Source organism: Gavialis gangeticus, unplaced genomic scaffold (assembly GCF_001723915.1).
Source record: "Gavialis gangeticus isolate Ggan-Ray unplaced genomic scaffold, GavGan_comp1, whole genome shotgun sequence".
Taxonomy (NCBI): Eukaryota; Metazoa; Chordata; order Crocodylia; family Gavialidae; genus Gavialis; species Gavialis gangeticus.
This window is the reverse complement of record NW_017729016.1, coordinates 5,116,016-5,131,727: the sequence shown is the minus strand read 5'-3', so window position 1 is coordinate 5,131,727 and position 15,712 is coordinate 5,116,016. Positions and strand designations below refer to the sequence as shown.

At 45.7% G+C, this 15,712-nt stretch overlaps 2 protein-coding genes across 2 annotated transcripts in view; one reads left to right on the top strand and one right to left on the bottom strand.

Moving 5' to 3' along the window:
- Positions 1–9,045: 9,045 nt before the first annotated feature.
- GFER (growth factor, augmenter of liver regeneration) lies at positions 9,046–14,159 on the bottom strand. Its single transcript, XM_019512732.1, has 3 exons — positions 13,926–14,159; positions 13,445–13,656; positions 9,046–12,031 (listed from the first exon to the last, which is right to left on the bottom strand). Exons 1-3 carry the CDS (start codon positions 14,133–14,135, stop codon positions 11,869–11,871), a joined length of 585 nt encoding a protein of 194 aa, XP_019368277.1. The 5' UTR covers positions 14,136–14,159; the 3' UTR covers positions 9,046–11,868.
- Positions 14,160–14,419: 260 nt separating this feature from the next.
- The window catches only part of NOXO1 (NADPH oxidase organizer 1), a 36,205-nt gene continuing 34,912 nt past the window's right edge, over positions 14,420–15,712 (top strand). The window contains exon 1 of the mRNA XM_019512731.1: positions 14,420–14,491. The gene's annotated coding sequence lies outside the window, so the exon portion shown is untranslated. The remainder of the gene's footprint in view (positions 14,492–15,712) is intronic.

The following is a 15,712-nucleotide window of genomic DNA, read 5'->3' as shown; positions in this document are numbered from 1 at the left end:
AAATATTTATGGCAAATGGTGACTAGAACTGTACTTGTACGCAGTGCTGCGTTGTTCATTTTAAATGTCAGAGGGCAGTTTTGGAGGAGTATGCTTGAATGCAGGTCCCAGGCAAGTTTGCAGTTTCTGCCAGCTGTTAGGACTTTGTGCTGGGAGGGAAATGCTTTGTTAGAGATCTCTGCTTGGAGGTTGTTTCTCATAACAACTCCTATTAGCGCTAGGTTAGCAGGTTGGCACTCTTTGTTTCTGAATGCACCATTACAATCTGTTGCCATCAGAGCTGTGGTACAAACGGTCAGGATGGTGAAGGATTGATACTGGAGCTGCACTCAGCATGGTTCAAGAAATACCCCCAAACGACGCCAAGCTCTGCTGGTTCCTTTTACATTTTTTACATTAATCTTTCAAAGGTTGCACCTTCCCCTTGGATGCCCTGTCCTTAGGGGTGGTATCTGATCCTCATTCTGTTTGCATAATACTAACCCCTTTGCATAAGACAAGGCTGCTAATTAAGACCTTTTTCAACTGCAGAAAAACTGACAGTGTGAAAGAAAAGCCACTGTACACAGAGGCAGTGTGATGCAGTGGGGAGGACACTGGGCTGGGAGACCTGGGGTTTGTTCCCATCCTGGTTCTGCATGGCCTTAGATAAGTCACATAAACTCCCCATGTTGCCCTCTACGCTCTGTCTGTCTAGACTGCAAGTGCTTTGGGCCAGGAATAGTTGTCACAATGACATTTTTCCCACAATTTTATCCATTTTATACATCAGTAAGTACCATTGCTTTCCTCCCTTGCTCATTTTCTGCCCCTATTTCAGCACAGCTACCAGTAGGGCAGGCAAAGTTTGCCCTTCTCTTCCTTGTGTCATTTCTTGCTGCTCAAAGGATGTCAGGATAGGCCTTGCCAGCCACGTGCAGGTAAAGAAAATGAACAGTGCCCATGGCATGTATGGAACAATCATAGGGGAGGAAATAATAAGAGTTACAGGGGATGCTTCTAGCAGCAGTTTCACTTGCCACAGGAGCTTTGCTTGCAGTAAGCTCTCCTTTTAGACTTCAGTGGGCTGCAGGTGTCAGGGATTGTCACCTGCACTAGGAGCTCACGGTGGTTTCAATGAGACCTTAGGACTGGGTTGCCAGAATCATGCATGTAACACTTTTCACTGGAGCTGTTTCAGCACCTGGGCACAGTTCACATTCTTGGGGCCTTGACAGCTTCCTGAGCTTTGCCCTTGCTGCAGAGACCTGCTTTTCACCTGGAGCTCACTGGCTGTGCAGCCCCAAAGGAGACAAGGCTAAGGTGGGTTCTGCCTTGAGGCAGTTTGTCCAGGCCAAGTGCAATCTCCACAGCAAGGGGCTGGCTTCAACCAGCTACACTGAGGTATTATGCTAGGATCCTACAGTGAGAAAATTACTCTGCAGCCAAGTAGTGATCACTGCTTGTGCAAACACCCCCAAGCCAGCTTTAAACTCCCCAGCTCAGCTACTGACAGCAGCACAACTAGAGCAGCACAGAGCTCAGTGTAGGCTGCAAGACCTGCCCAAAAAGCTGGGGGAATACTTCAAGGCCAGACTGCGCTAGCTTTGGGCTGCTGCAGCTGGAGCTCATTGGCTCACCTGCAGAGATACCTCTCTCTTTCTCTCACTGCTTTGTAGACATTGCCTCAACCCCAGGGTATCGTGCCAGTGATCCACCCACAAGACAGGAGTGCCTGGTCATCCTGAGTATCTCCATCATCTGTGGATGATGCAGGGCTAGTCCCCACTCTTCTCAACATTAAAAAATGAATGGTGTGAAGGAGGCTTGTTGGGCTCTTATTTCCTCCATCCTGAAATGCATGAAAAGGGAGTGGGGGAAGGTGTCTCTAATAATCAATAGAGCACTTAAAGCAGGACATGCCTTTCACATGGTGTCTCTCTATAACCAGCTGCTGTAGGGTTGGACTGAGGCAGAGAGATCAGGAGGACACAACAAAGGAATTAAACACCTGTAGAAACAAGTTCAGAATCCACTGATGGCTCTGGCCATTGGAGTATCAAAATCATGAGATCTGGCAAGCTCCATACTTTAGTCAAGCATAGTGTGATCTCCCAGTGGGGGGAGGAATCTGATCAAGCTTATTTTTGCAGTTTCCAAGGCTAGAAATGTACCTTGTATTAAAAAAAGGAGCTCAGATTCTCACACAATCACATGACTCCAGGAGCTGGAGCTTGGCCCCTCATGCTAACATAGATTAGGTAGAAGAGCCAGCACGGCTTCCCGCTGTGCCAAAGGGATGGAGTGATTGAAGCCCTGCCAGCCTGCGTGTCCATAAAGCTCTATGACCACTTTGTATCCAGGATTCACTCCAGTGCATGAGCCCAGCTCCTGGAGCTCCAGCTTGAAACTAAGGAAATGTCAAAATTAACTCCAGAGGACAGACTCATTCATTTCTTAATTGGCCAGGCATATTCATGACTGCAGTAAACTCAGCTTAGGGCATGGGAGAAAAACACTCAGCAGCAGCTGTTTGGTACTGGGATAAAATGTCCTTACAGACAGAGACACATCAGCAAATGTATGACCAGGCCTGATGCAGGCACAAACCACTGCCTGTTCTAGAGACATGCACTGCAAATCCCGGACTAAGATCTCAGAAGATTTAGAAACCCAAGGGGGTCTTTGTATGTGCTACAAGCTATTGGCTATGTAATCAATCACTTCGTGCCTCCCACACTTCCATTTTCAGTCTATCTGGGGGCTCATGTGTGTTATTCTTGTCAGTCCATAGCTATCCATCATTTCTTATCTCATTACAGAGGTGTGGTGCTGCTCACGGGTCTGATGTATTACTGATAACTGTTCAGGTCCACTGGGCCGAATTCTGCTCTGAGCCATTCTTATGTAGCTTTTGGTGGTAGTTACTCCCCAGTCACTCAGAGGAGGAGCTGATCCTTTCTCAAGCCTTGTCTACATGCAAGAGTCAGGCTGGGGTAGTGTAGATCAATGCAATTAAACCAGTGTACCCATACTGATGGTGTGAGTTTACATGGCCGGGCATGCACTGGGTTTAAGTTACCTGGTTTCTGAAGCAGCATCTCTAGGCTGTATACGTTGTGAGTTGTTGTGGTAGCCTGAGGGGGAGCCAAAGCCCAGAGGAAATACAGAACCTAGGCCAAACTCCCGTGACTCCTCCTGCTTCAGAAGTCACCCGGCTGCTGCTTGCCTGTGCCAGCATCCCAAGAAGTTCCAATATCAGGATCACAGGAGTCCTGGAAGACACTAACTAGGCGAGACGTTTGGGCATGAACCTGGACGCTCTACTGAACCTCTCATGCATACTCATATAACCACCTTGCTTCCTGGACAGCGTGATCTGGTTTGCACTGAAGCTGAAATCTTGCTGCCTTTCATGGCAGCAATGTTTCATCTCCTCTCCTGCCACTTTTTAGAATGACTTGTTGAGGCAAAGTAAAATGCAGGACTCCAGCCCCCACTGAGGATTCTGGCACTGATTGTAATGGAGGCAGGTCAGGCCCAGGGGAATCAGAGCAGTGGAAAATGTAACCCTGTGAAACCAGATGCTCACAGGCATTTTTCTACAGCAAAGCAGCAATAGATGATATTTTTCTCTCTCGGTCTCTGCCTCTGCTTTTACAGATGAAACAAAGAGCTGGCCATATCTGGTCTTTAGCATCCCACAGCTAAAAACTGCTGTGAAATCCACCCCCTCTTGGCAACGTTCCTGCCAGTGACTTTCAGCAGCTGGGACATTGGGATAAGCCCTTTTCCAAAGTCCGATCTGTGTAAGTATGAGCATGCATGAGAGGTTCCAGCCCCACTGTACTGTCCATTTATGTCCGCTAAATCCCATCAGGGCTGAACCTGACCTGGTCTTTTTACACAGGTGGAGAGGGTGAAACAGTCCTGCTCTTCCTTTGCTGTCTGAATGGCACATTCAATTGCAATTCTTTGCCCCTTAGCAGCTAAACATCTTGTTTCATGATCATGCTGCCCTGAAATGCCCTGTGTAGCATCCATCAGGGCCTGACTAAAACTGCCTTGTACAGTTAGCCTCTAGGAGGAGAAAAAGGAGCCAATGGAAATCTTACTGGGAGGTGCCTGAGAATCTACAATGCCCGGGGCAATATAACATTCCTCATCTAACAATGCCTTAGCATGATATTGTTCTAAAGCTACAGAGTGCCTTCCAACCTGCTGCACCCCACAGTTACTTTAAAGCTATATGATGATCACCCACCCACTGCTAATATGCAATCACTTCTGGGGATGAATTTAGCAGGCATTCAACAAACATAAGCACAGACCTATCCATACAAGTACAGACACAAGTTCTTTTAACAGGAGGGGCTGTGGGGAGTAACTTCTCTAGCAGAAACTGCCAGGGGAATTTTAGGGCGGTAGACTGCAAGGTGGTAGACAAGCTACACAGAAAGGTTAGTAGAGTTTCAAAGCTGGTAAAAACAAACCTGGAGTGTTTTATAATGTCCACCAGTGGTGACATCTTGATGTCTCATTCCTGGAACACCTTGTTTGTTCATTCAAAAAAAGGGCTCATAGCACAAAAAGTCTTGGGGGATTGCCTAGGCCAAAACTCTGGATTAGTGAGATCCCCAGGGTATATATGATAGGTCCAGAAGGAGCCCAGAATTGGATGGAAGGAATAAAAAGTGTCCAGGTGAACTCCAAAGAGACCTCACTAGGACCAGGACAGCAAGCCATATCCTGCAGCAAAAGCCAGACCAGAAAGCTGCATTTTGCACTTGTCACTTCCTATTCATTCAGTGCTTCAGCTAAGCATGGTAATGAGAGCAGGGATGGACAGTGACAAGGATGCAGGACAGATCCACAGGAACCTGAGCAGTGATCCAACATGCAGAGGTAGTGCCTCTCCCATCTGAACTACAACAGACCTGTAAGAACAGTGGCAAAGGGCCCCCTTTCTGCTCAGTCCATCTCACTTGGCATTGCCTTATACAAGATCAGTAATGAGCGTTCCAAGAAAACACACCGCCACCGCACACAAGGCATCCACAGTGACAGTCAGAAATGGGAACTGCCTTTTGGTTTTTAAGTGAATGCCCCTAATGAACGTTAAACAGCTTGTTGGGAGCGCAAGGGGAAATTGCAACAGGATGTGACAGGAAAGTGGTGGGACTGATTCTTAGGATTTAGTGGTATTGCAGTAGAATATACTGAGCCTGGGGCCCTGCTGTGTTAGGTGCTGTACATTCCTATGAGGAAGCAGTCCCTCTTCTAGGGAACTTCTGATCTGAATAAGCAAGACAGACAAAGGGTGTGAAAAAGGCATTATTGTCTTTATTATAAAGAGGAGGAACTGAGATCTGAGGATGAAATGACTTGCCAAGTCATTCAGGGAGTCTATGCTGGAGGTACAAACTCAACCCAGGTCTCTCAAGTCCTGGTTTTGATCTCTACCCCAGGTCCTTCTCACAGCTGCTCTGTGCTGTATGTGTAGCATTTTATCATGTAGAGAGGGCAACAATAAAACTTTTCTGCTTCCTTATACCTCTGGTAGCACTGACCAGGGAGACAAAGAAACCTAGGTTCTGCCTAAGCATAGCTGACAGTCACAAGAAAAGCCCCATGTGTTTTACAGCCTGTGTGGGAAGCTGGGGTTCAGGAAATACAGCTTTCTGTTTGGGAACAAACAAAGGCTTCAAAGGAGGCTGATGGGAAAGTCTAATTGGTTAAAATAAATCTATGGGGGTGGGAACTGAACACTGTCTCATAACCACAAACCCAAAAGGAGGCTTCTCTAGAATAGCTTTGACAGGCCCACTGCCTTTTCTGCCTGAAAAAACAACCAGCTGCATCCTGTCTCAAACTACATCATCTTCCCTGAACTCCTGATTGCCCTTCAGGTCTTCCCTTTAAACTCCCCTTTTTCCCAGGACATATAGAGGTGATTGGCCGTGATAATCTGAAGTCAAGCAGATGGCAGGGCAGGGTAACACCTTAGAGGCTAACTAGTTCAGAGGCATGAGGTTTCTTAGGTAACAACCTACTTTGTCAGATGCTATGAATGGACACTGCAACTTCCTAGGATGAGCGGTGAGAAAGTGGTGATCGCTGCTCCGGACTGGCTAAAAACTGTGCCCGTCTTATGAGTGTAGACACGACCTATGTCACCATCTTGCCCACCTGGTGAGTCTCCTCTTTCAGACTATAAGCTGCTCAAGGCAGGGCCTAACAGGTTCTAAATGTTCATACAGCACACCAGAGCCTGACTTGTCGGAGGCCTCTTCCTGCAACAGCAAGAGAAATGTACATTAACCATAACAAGGAACTTCCTGCTGCAGCTCCTGAGAGACCTCAGTGTCAATCCACCGATGCAGACCACAAATGTAGCAGCAGATTGCTTACACTCATTGTGCAGATGGGAGCTTGCTTGTAGCGAAAGGGCCTTGGGCTAGACCACGGTCCGGGCTTGCAATGGCAGAAAACACTGCAGAGGGGAAGCAAGAGAACGAGGAATGCATGCTTGGATTTTATTTAGCTCCTGTACAGCCTCTAGCATGATGAAGCCCAACTAGATCTGAAAACTGCTGTCCTACAGCAGGCATAGGAAGAGCCAACCCCCACAGCCAAGGCAGGCGGCACTAATCTCCAAGAGCCTGCCAGACCTTTGGGGTGGGGACTGCCTTTTCGGTGCTGTTTCCACAGTGCCTAGGCACAGTTCACCCTGTGGAACAGATCAGCAAGAAGCTTCAGAAGATCCTGTGGCTGGAGAACTGACTGCTGTAAAAGCAACAGAGGAATTCAGTTTTCAGAACAGCTTTCCATGCTCTGCCTGATTTGTTGTACACCTGAAAAAAGCACCTGGATTGTCCTATACGCTGGGAATGTGTGCCAGGAACGTCAAGTGGCAGGTGTACTGATATAAACACATGCCCACTCCTCTGCACCCAGGTGATGTTTCACTGTGTTGCTGAGTACAGATTTCAGCCATGGGCAGACAAATAACCTTCTTCTCACTGCAGGCCTGTAAAGCTAACAGTCAAAAGAACAGCACATGTGCTGGGTAACCACAGAGCCAGGGTTAAGATCAATGTGCCCTGGGCTTGAAAAGTAATTGAGGTGACCTGCATTACCCCTCCTCCTATGCGTAGGAAGGGGACTAGGAGCAGGTAGAAATCCTCTGACTCGGCTCTTCTAATCTGAAAGCCTGACAAAGAAATGGAGAAGTCAATGAAACAGATGTTCTGTTGCCCTCTAGTGGCTACTTCACTGGGATGCAAAAGAACTTTCCTGGGGAGCTGGCACAGAACCAAAAGTCTCAAAAAGGTTCCTATGAGCCAAAGGGGCAAGGGGGGGGACGGGACAGTGAGATACTGTGACACATAAGGAAAAAAACTGGGATCAGAGTTGGGTGTGCTTGGAAGCCTCCACCAAAGAAAAACAACAGTGTCCACACACACAGTACTTTGTACCTCTGGAGAGTACTCTTTAGCAGCAAGCAAACTGAAAGGCGGTGGGAGTCAGGAAAAGAACCCAAGAGTCCTGATTACCATATCCCTGATCTAATCACTGGGCCAGGTTGGCTGGATGCAGTGTGTTCTGGAGAAGATTTCCATGAAGCCTACCAGTCTTGATCACAGCTCATGGCGCTGTGTTATCTTCATCTTCTGCTTTGCTAGACTTTCATAATCCAATATATGCTGGCAGGAGTGTCATATAGTGAGGGGAGGAAGAACAGTATCAAAGCAGGGAGATGGTGAGCTGGTTATCCTTTGCTTCAGGAAACCTGGAGAGGAATCATAGAAAGGACAGCACAAGTACTTGGAAATGGCATATACATACTGATGCAAGTGCAACCAGGTTGGCAGTAACCAGAGCTCTGCTCCTTTGTAGCAATTGGGTGATTGATATATGCAAGCTGATGTTTTCAATCCCAGTGGGCACATTCCAGGGCTTGACTACCTTGATGAGAGTCTCCACTGAGGGACTAATGACTGACTACCTGCGAAGATACCTTTAACAGCCCAGAGTGATGGGACAGTTTATACTGCTCTCCTCTAAGCCAGCAAACCCGCACTGACATTAAAGAAAAGGTCAGACAAATCCACCCCTTCAAGTCTCAAGCACCAACAGAGCTGGCAGCATCAGGTGGACAAAACAAAACTGTACTAGGGAAGAGGAGGCTCTACACATTGCCTAAGAGAGATGTATGGGGGGGGTGGGGAGGGAAATCCATGCATACCGTTACTCCCATGTGTCTTGAGAGTGAAGGTGAACATTTACACCCAAAAGGTACATGAGAACGGTTTATCCTTGGGAAAATATTAGACACACATCCTCAGCAATGCTTCCGTCAGCAGCTGCATAGTTGTTTGCCAGCAAGGGGAGGCACAGCAACCTCATTCATGAGTCAGGTGATTCCCTTGTTGCTCGCTGCTCTTTGCAACCAGGAACAATCAGTTGCGAGTGCAAACATGCCAGCAAGAACAATAAATGATTTGTGGAGGTAAGGGCAAGTCAGGTGCTTATTACACAGAAGCATCATTGGAATTGCATCAGATGAGTTCCTTAGGGACTGCCTGTCTCTCCTGACCCTGTCTCCCCTCCTGATGGTCAGTCATATTAAAAGAGAAGGAGCCTCCCCCCTGATAGCAGCTGCTCTAGGGAGTTTAAGGCTGTGAGTGTACATGTAGCCAATGTGACTGTTCCCCTTCAATGGGCCACAAAAGCCCCTGTGGGTGAAAGCTCTGGCTGCCTCTCTGCTGGAGTTCAACCAGGTTTCAGCTGCTGCAATGGTACACAAACTGACACAGGCTCTGATCTCAAGAAGTGCTTTAAATTCCCCATGCCCACAGAACTCAGTGAGTAACAGGCACTAATGGCATTTCTATAATTATTGATGCCTCCCAGTAAATCTTAAAAGTGGGTTTAACTCCATCTGCCTTGTCTCAGATTGGGATCCAAATGCACAAGTTAGGTGAGCTGACCAAGGTCAGACAATGACATAGCAGCATTGTCAAGACATCTGTTCTTTTGGTAAAGCCACATGGACCAGAGAAATCAGAGAGGAACTCGTTGGCTTTATTAGTGTGATATCAATAGGAAAAAGATTTGCATACAGATAGTCTCAAAACTAAAGCACTGTGGGCACAGAAGATAAGGGAATGCATGCATTTTTCCTTAATACACAGCTAGAAACATCTTAAAGAAATTACATAAATAAGGTCAACGCTTCTGATTTGCTCTAACCAGAGCAGCACTGCCCTCCAGTCCCCAGGTCTAAGATCACACCTGAGAAAACAAGATAGATCAAAGCTGTAAGGTGTAAACATAAGAGAAAAGCAAAGAATACAAACATCTGCAACTGTTAGCTGGTAGCCATATGGTGCAGTTACTATCTGTCCTATTAATATACTTGTAGCCAGAGTTTGCTGATTGGTTATCAATACAGGCAGTTTTGAAATGCTAATTTTAAGGACTTCAGGAACTGTCAACCTCCCAAGGCTTCCACCAGCATAGGTATGCTGGCATAGCTGCAGGATAGCCAACACATGAGGCAGAAGGCTATTTCTGTCTGCATAGTTACACATTCTTCCTGCATGACATAAGCACTCTTCTACTGGCATAGCTGTGTCTCCACCAGGGTCCTGCTGGCATACCCATGTCAGCTAGGGATGTGATCTTCTCCAGCACAATTTGGTGCTCTTGGATGACACAACTCTGTCAGCAGAACTTTATAGTTTAGATCAAGCCTAAGTGGGATGTAAGTGGTGCCTAGACTATCCCTGCAAAGGGATGAATTTCACACTAACCTAAGTATTACATTCTGTTGTACAATTTGTTGATCAAAACGGGTTGGAATTTATTTATTTCATGTAGTGGAACATGCACCAAGAGAGATCTCAATGGCATTTTATTAGCTGGACAAAAATCCTGAAGTCTTAATTCAGTTAAATCATAAAGATGGTATGAAATCAAGCTTCAGTTTGATTAGAGAAAAATACTGAGGAGTAAAACAACATACCACTAGCTGGATGCTACTTAACTAAAAATAAAATCTTTCTGATATTGTTTTAACAGGTTTGGCTTCAAATGACATGAGTGTTATACATCAGCTGAACATCTTCCCAAAGCTTTGACTGGTTAAGTACTTACCAACAAGACCCTAGCACCACAACATTAGGGTCAAAGGTTTACTAACAGATAATATCAGAATCCCAATACCTTAATTTGTAGTGATGTTCCCCATTAAAGTTTCTGTGCAAATCCCAGTCCATATTCATACCTCACAGGGCAGATAAAGTAGCCCATGAAATAAATGCATGTAGGAAGCTCACAACTCCCCCCCACCAAAAAAGAAGAAATACAATTAAAAGCATCAGAAGAAAATACACAAGGAAAAAAAATACTGATATTGTAACAGTTTGCACAAGGTCATTGGAACAACTAGAACCCAGAAATGCAATTATATTTATTATACATCTAAAAAAAAAGGAGAAAGAATCATACTCTAATTTCAATAACTTGAAATAATTCTGACATAATTTTACAGAGCCATAGTCTAAGAAAAGCCAGGTTGCTTATATTATTTACGTTTATATTTCACTTGCGCCTGAAATTCAAGTGCACAAACCCCAGGAACATACTGATACAGTACATAAAGCCAACCTAGAGGCACAATATTCAGTATGGAATTGGCCAGTTTCTAAAGGTGAAGTATACCCTACACACCATTTTGAGATCACAGTGCATTTGGTACTTAAGACTCTAATGTAAGCCTTAAGCAAGATTCAAATGCTGCATAGGCTTTTGTGCAAGTCCCTCTAGTCTACAGAGGGAATTTCACCTTCAGGGTAATACCACCATACCAGGCAAGTCAACAATTACTCAAAGGATCTCAGAACACGTACACTGTTTTAATGAATCCTATACATAAAGTAAACTCGAGTAGGCTTCATTACAACCAGCTATCTGACTCTTCCACTCATGTCATAGGAATGGTGTCTGTGAACCACAAAAGTTCAGAGACAAAAAATAAATACTTATTTCTAAAGAGCTGGTTCAGTAGGACTTGTCCTATGGAACTCACCTGAGTTAAAAAAAATGAACAAACAAGTCACAAAGCATTTACATTTAGACAAAGAGTTTATATATATTTTTCTTCCTGCAGTACCCTCTTGCCTCAAAGTGGGGCTCTACAAGTTTAGATAAAGGAATGTAGAAAAGAGGATATTTGTTATGGCTGGGAATAAAATCCTGAGTTCTGATATTTTAATATTTACATAAAATTTTCTTGTCTTGAGGCTTTTAGCGAGTGTGAAGGTAGATGAGTTAGTAGTTAAACAGTGTGAACACGCAATAGCTCATAGGAGATTACTAAAGAGAAGATGAAGGACTACATGGCTGGCACAAAACACAGGACGACTCATGAACCAGTAGCCAAACTACCCGTCATTGGACCAGCACAGCAGCTGAAATGACAGAGTGAAGGAGAAAGGCACTGCCAAATGAAGGAGAGAGGCTTGAACAGGGGATGGAAAAGGCAACAGTGGCCACAAGGTGCCCCCAAAACTAAGGAAATGCCAAGACCTTTCTCTTTCTACAAGTTGCATCAGCAACTTTGCTTGAATTTGCCAGGTTTCTGACAGTTCCTACGACACATGTAAGGTCCAGTCCCAGAAGATACACGACGATGTAAAATTAATCACTCCTAAATCAAGATATTGTTGGGATGAGATAAAAGTAGCAGCCATCTTTTTACCATAAACTATGTCAACCACACACACAAATATATTTACACACATCTCTTCATGATGATTTCCCCCGGGGGATGAGTTTTGTGTTAGACTTGGTCCGTCTGATTTCCAGGGCAGTCTCTACAGATTAATCACAGCTACCATCTTTCCAGCCATCTCGCCAGCGTTCATCCACCCTGGAGCAGTCAAATTCAGACTTCCCCAATTTCCTGTTCACATCATTATGAAGTAGGCAAAACCACTGGGATAAGTTATTTCTGCTTCTGGTGTCAGGCTGGTTTGTATGTAATCTGCAGAGGGAAGAGGAATCAAATGCTGTTTACTTCTTTACAGTCACTGATTTCAGTCTCCCAAAGCAGAGGTGTGGCTTGCTGATGGCCTGAGCCCCCCTCATCCATTAGTTCAAGACATGTCTCACAGAGCCCTGCAGACTGAGATCTGTATTCACTGTGGATTGCAGCTCTCCGTTAAATATGAAGATACTTGAAGCTGCATTGGTTTTATGCAAGTCATGTGGAGTCCAGAAATTTCTAGTCCCCTATCAATGATATTCCAAATTAGGTACTAATCAAGCAGCTAATCCATGGCAAAAAAACAAAGTAACCAGGTTTGTGAATATTCTGAAAAGAAAGAACTTCTTGACAAATATTACTGAGCTGATTTTCCATGTTTGGCTCCTTTCAACTAAGTTAGTAACTAATTTTCAAACTGCCCTTTTTTGTTTTATATAGTTCCATTTGTGGATAAGAAATTAGCTTGGCATTATAGGAGAGGCAGGTCTGTTCTCTAGCAGACAGAATATACACTAGCTTTATTCAAGTTTAGAGCTATTCCTTCTACTCATCTCCATTAATGTAGCTGATTATTTAAGTTATATGAAGGAGCAATTTTATGAGATGAAAAAGATCAACTTCATTTCTACAATGACACATTTTAGTTGGCAATTAGAGATTCTGCATTATGCATCCAGTAATCATGATAAATTGGAACCCATACCAAAGCCCTGAAAACATTGCTGGAAGAGCTTTCATACAAGACAGGAGGTCTTGGTTTTGTTTTACCTCCCTTTACAATAAGAAGCCCTGTTTTGAATCTTGAAGCACCTTATGAAAGAAGCATTCAAAAGCTCTATATACTGCTCCATGTGGTTTGTATCTCAAAGTTGGTCAGGATGTTGAAATGTTTGATATCACTGTTTTAAAGTTAATCACACAAAACATAAGTCCCAAACCAAATGCACTGTTGGCAGTACCAAGACTTGAAGATGTTACCAAGTACCACACACCATCTGGCTCTCGGCCCCTCTGCCGAGACTGGTAACGTGGGACCATTACTGGAAGTGCTTTTGTGGAGTAGGCAGTTGTCCACTGAAAGCTAGGCCATGATCCAACAACTAACTCATTTACCATACACTGTGAGATAGCTGCATGGTGTTGCTAGCAAGCGGATTTGAACCAGCAAATATACAGAACTCCTTTATGTAGTTTTGAGAGGTATAGGGCTGTTTGAGCTTGTCGGACTTGTGACCGTGTGCATCCTTGATTGACTCAATCCCTGAACAACTCACTCACGTTTTACAACATGTAACAGATATGAAGAACAAGCATTGGAAAAGTGAATGACTTCGTGCCACTGGAGCGACAGGACCCCAGGATTTTACACTGGCCTCTTTCCTGCTGATGCATCGATAAAATGCAACTCACCTTTCCCTCAGATCCTCCGCACATTCATCACATGGATAAAACTTAGAAAACAGGTTGATGAACTGGGTCATCTCTTGCTGCTGCATACTAGTGGGGTGGTCTGGGTAGTATGCCGCCATCGTGTGAAGGACAGACCATGTGTTTCTCCCCAGCTCCTCTCTATCTAAAGGACAATTTGGAGGCTGCTCCTTTTCCTCATCAACGCTCGCTTCCTGGGTCAGGGATAAAAAAAGGGAGTAACTATTAATTCAAGAACGGAAAAGCAAAACCCCTTGAAACGGGTCCCATGCACATCACGTTTCTATTACCCCTTCAATTTGGGGGGCTTCCAGAAACCAGCTGATTAAACCAACCCTTGCCCCCCCTTGCACCCCTCCAGCCTGACAGCAGAGCCGAGAGCCCATTCCCGCCCCACAGCCCCATAATTAGGGGGTGGCTTAAGGGAGAAGAGAAGAGCCCAGGCCTGCCTAGGGGCCCTCACCCCAGGAGCTGCAGCCGCCTGCTTCCGCTGCTCCCGGATCCAGCTCTTGAAATCCGTGCAGGCCCGGCACGGCTTCTTCGCGGCATGCTCCGCGGCTCCGGCTCCGGCTCCGGCTCCGGCTCCGACCCCGAGCAGGGTGAAGGGGAAAGCGGCCGTCGCTGGCCCACTCCGACTCTCACTGGGCGCCGCCATCTTGGAACCGCTAAGCATGCTGGGTTGGATGTCCGGGCTGCCTGTCGCCATCTTGGAACCTCAAAGCATGTTGGGCCGGGTGGCCGGGTTGCCCTCCCCACTCTTGGAACTGCAAAGCATGTTGGGCCAGGAAGGCTGGGTTGCCTGCCGCCATCTTGGAACCGCAAAGCATGTTGGGCCAGGATGGCTAGGTTGCCTGTCGCCATCTTGGAACCGCAAAGCATGTTGGGCCGGGTGTCTTGTCTGCCTGACGCCATCTTGGAACCGCAAAGCATGTTGGGTCGGGTGGCCATGGCTGTGGCTTGATGCCCTAGAACTGAGAATGAGGGAGGGCAAGAGGAGCTCCTAGGAGAACCTGAGGCTTCCACTTGTCTGGTAAGGGGCCAGCACTGGTCCCTCTCTCCCCCTGGACTCCAGCTGCACCAGAGCTGACCCCACACACTCACGGGGAGTGTCAGGCTGATAGGGGCCTGCAAACAACTCCTAATCTGGGAGTTTTGTGCTTCAGGTCTTCCTGCACCTTCAAAGACCCCCAGAGAAAGCTTACAGGGGGGGCTGTGCACCTGCTTGCCACTGCATTGTGATGGCTAGCTTTCTTCCCTTCATGCAGAGACCAAAGGAAGGAAAGAAATGAGGAGATCTGAGCCTAATAAGGTAGCAGAAGGTTGGCCAGGGGCCTCCCGAGCCTGTGGGTTTCTTACAGCTCTTTAGCTGTGCAGCATTTCGTTCTGTAGGGCCTGTTGCAGAGCTTGTTGAAGTCCTTGCAAAGGTGCCCATTGATGACTGGGGGTTTTGTACCTGACTCTGAGGGAACTTATTTTAACAGTGCAAAAAGCCTATGGAGGCCAATGCCTGTTTTTCAGTAGCGAGAGGCCAAAGAGAAAAGAGGGACTTTTTTTAAATGGTGAAGTAAAACCTTTGCAGCCACGAAGAGATGTCACTGACAGTTTTGCTTCTGCAAGCATTTACGCACCTAAATTATTTCAATGCCAATGGGATTATGGTTTGGGTTACACAAAAGTGTTTTCAGGATCGTGGCCTAACCCTTTATATCAATGATTTTAAAGATGTAGGATGAAGACTATGTAAAAGGGAACAGAACGGGTAAATGTTTGCTCTGACAAACCTTTGTTTTCTTCTGTGACTGACCCATTAAACATTAAGCACTGGTGTCATCCCGTAAGAATTTACAGTGGGGAGGGATCAGATTCCTCTGACTCACAGATGAGAGTAGGAAGCCTCTTTATTTTTTGCAGATGTGTTAGACGTGCACACAAACATGTTCACTTCTATCATTTTTAAAAATACGCACCCAGTTCAGTTCTTACTGTATTTGAATCATAATAACATTGATCTTATTTCCTGTGGTGTCTCCATGCCCTAGTTACACGAACCATCCTCCCAGCCTTCTCGCCAGCGTTCATCTACATGGGAGCAGTTGAACTGGGGTTTTCCCAGCATTTCATTCACTTCATTGTGAAGAAGACATAGCCATTGGCATAGCTTCTTTCTGCTGCTGGTATCTGGCTTTTTTGTGTTTAATCTACAGAGACAGAAAATAATCGCATACTATTTACTTCAGTCCAGAATCACTA

Bases quoted from the DNA above. Each gene is read 5' to 3' on its own strand.
- GFER (XM_019512732.1), bottom strand. From the start codon at position 14,135: ATGCTTAGCGGTTCCAAGATGGCGGCGCCCAGTGAGAGTCGGAGTGGG. The intron at 13,657-13,925 runs GTGAGGGCCCCT...TCCCTGACCCAG, and splicing joins AGGCGGCTGCAGCTCCTGGG to GAAGCGAGCGTTGATGAGGA. The intron at 12,032-13,444 runs GTGAGTTGCATT...TTCCCTCTGCAG, and splicing joins GCGGAGGATCTGAGGGAAAG to ATTACATACAAACCAGCCTG.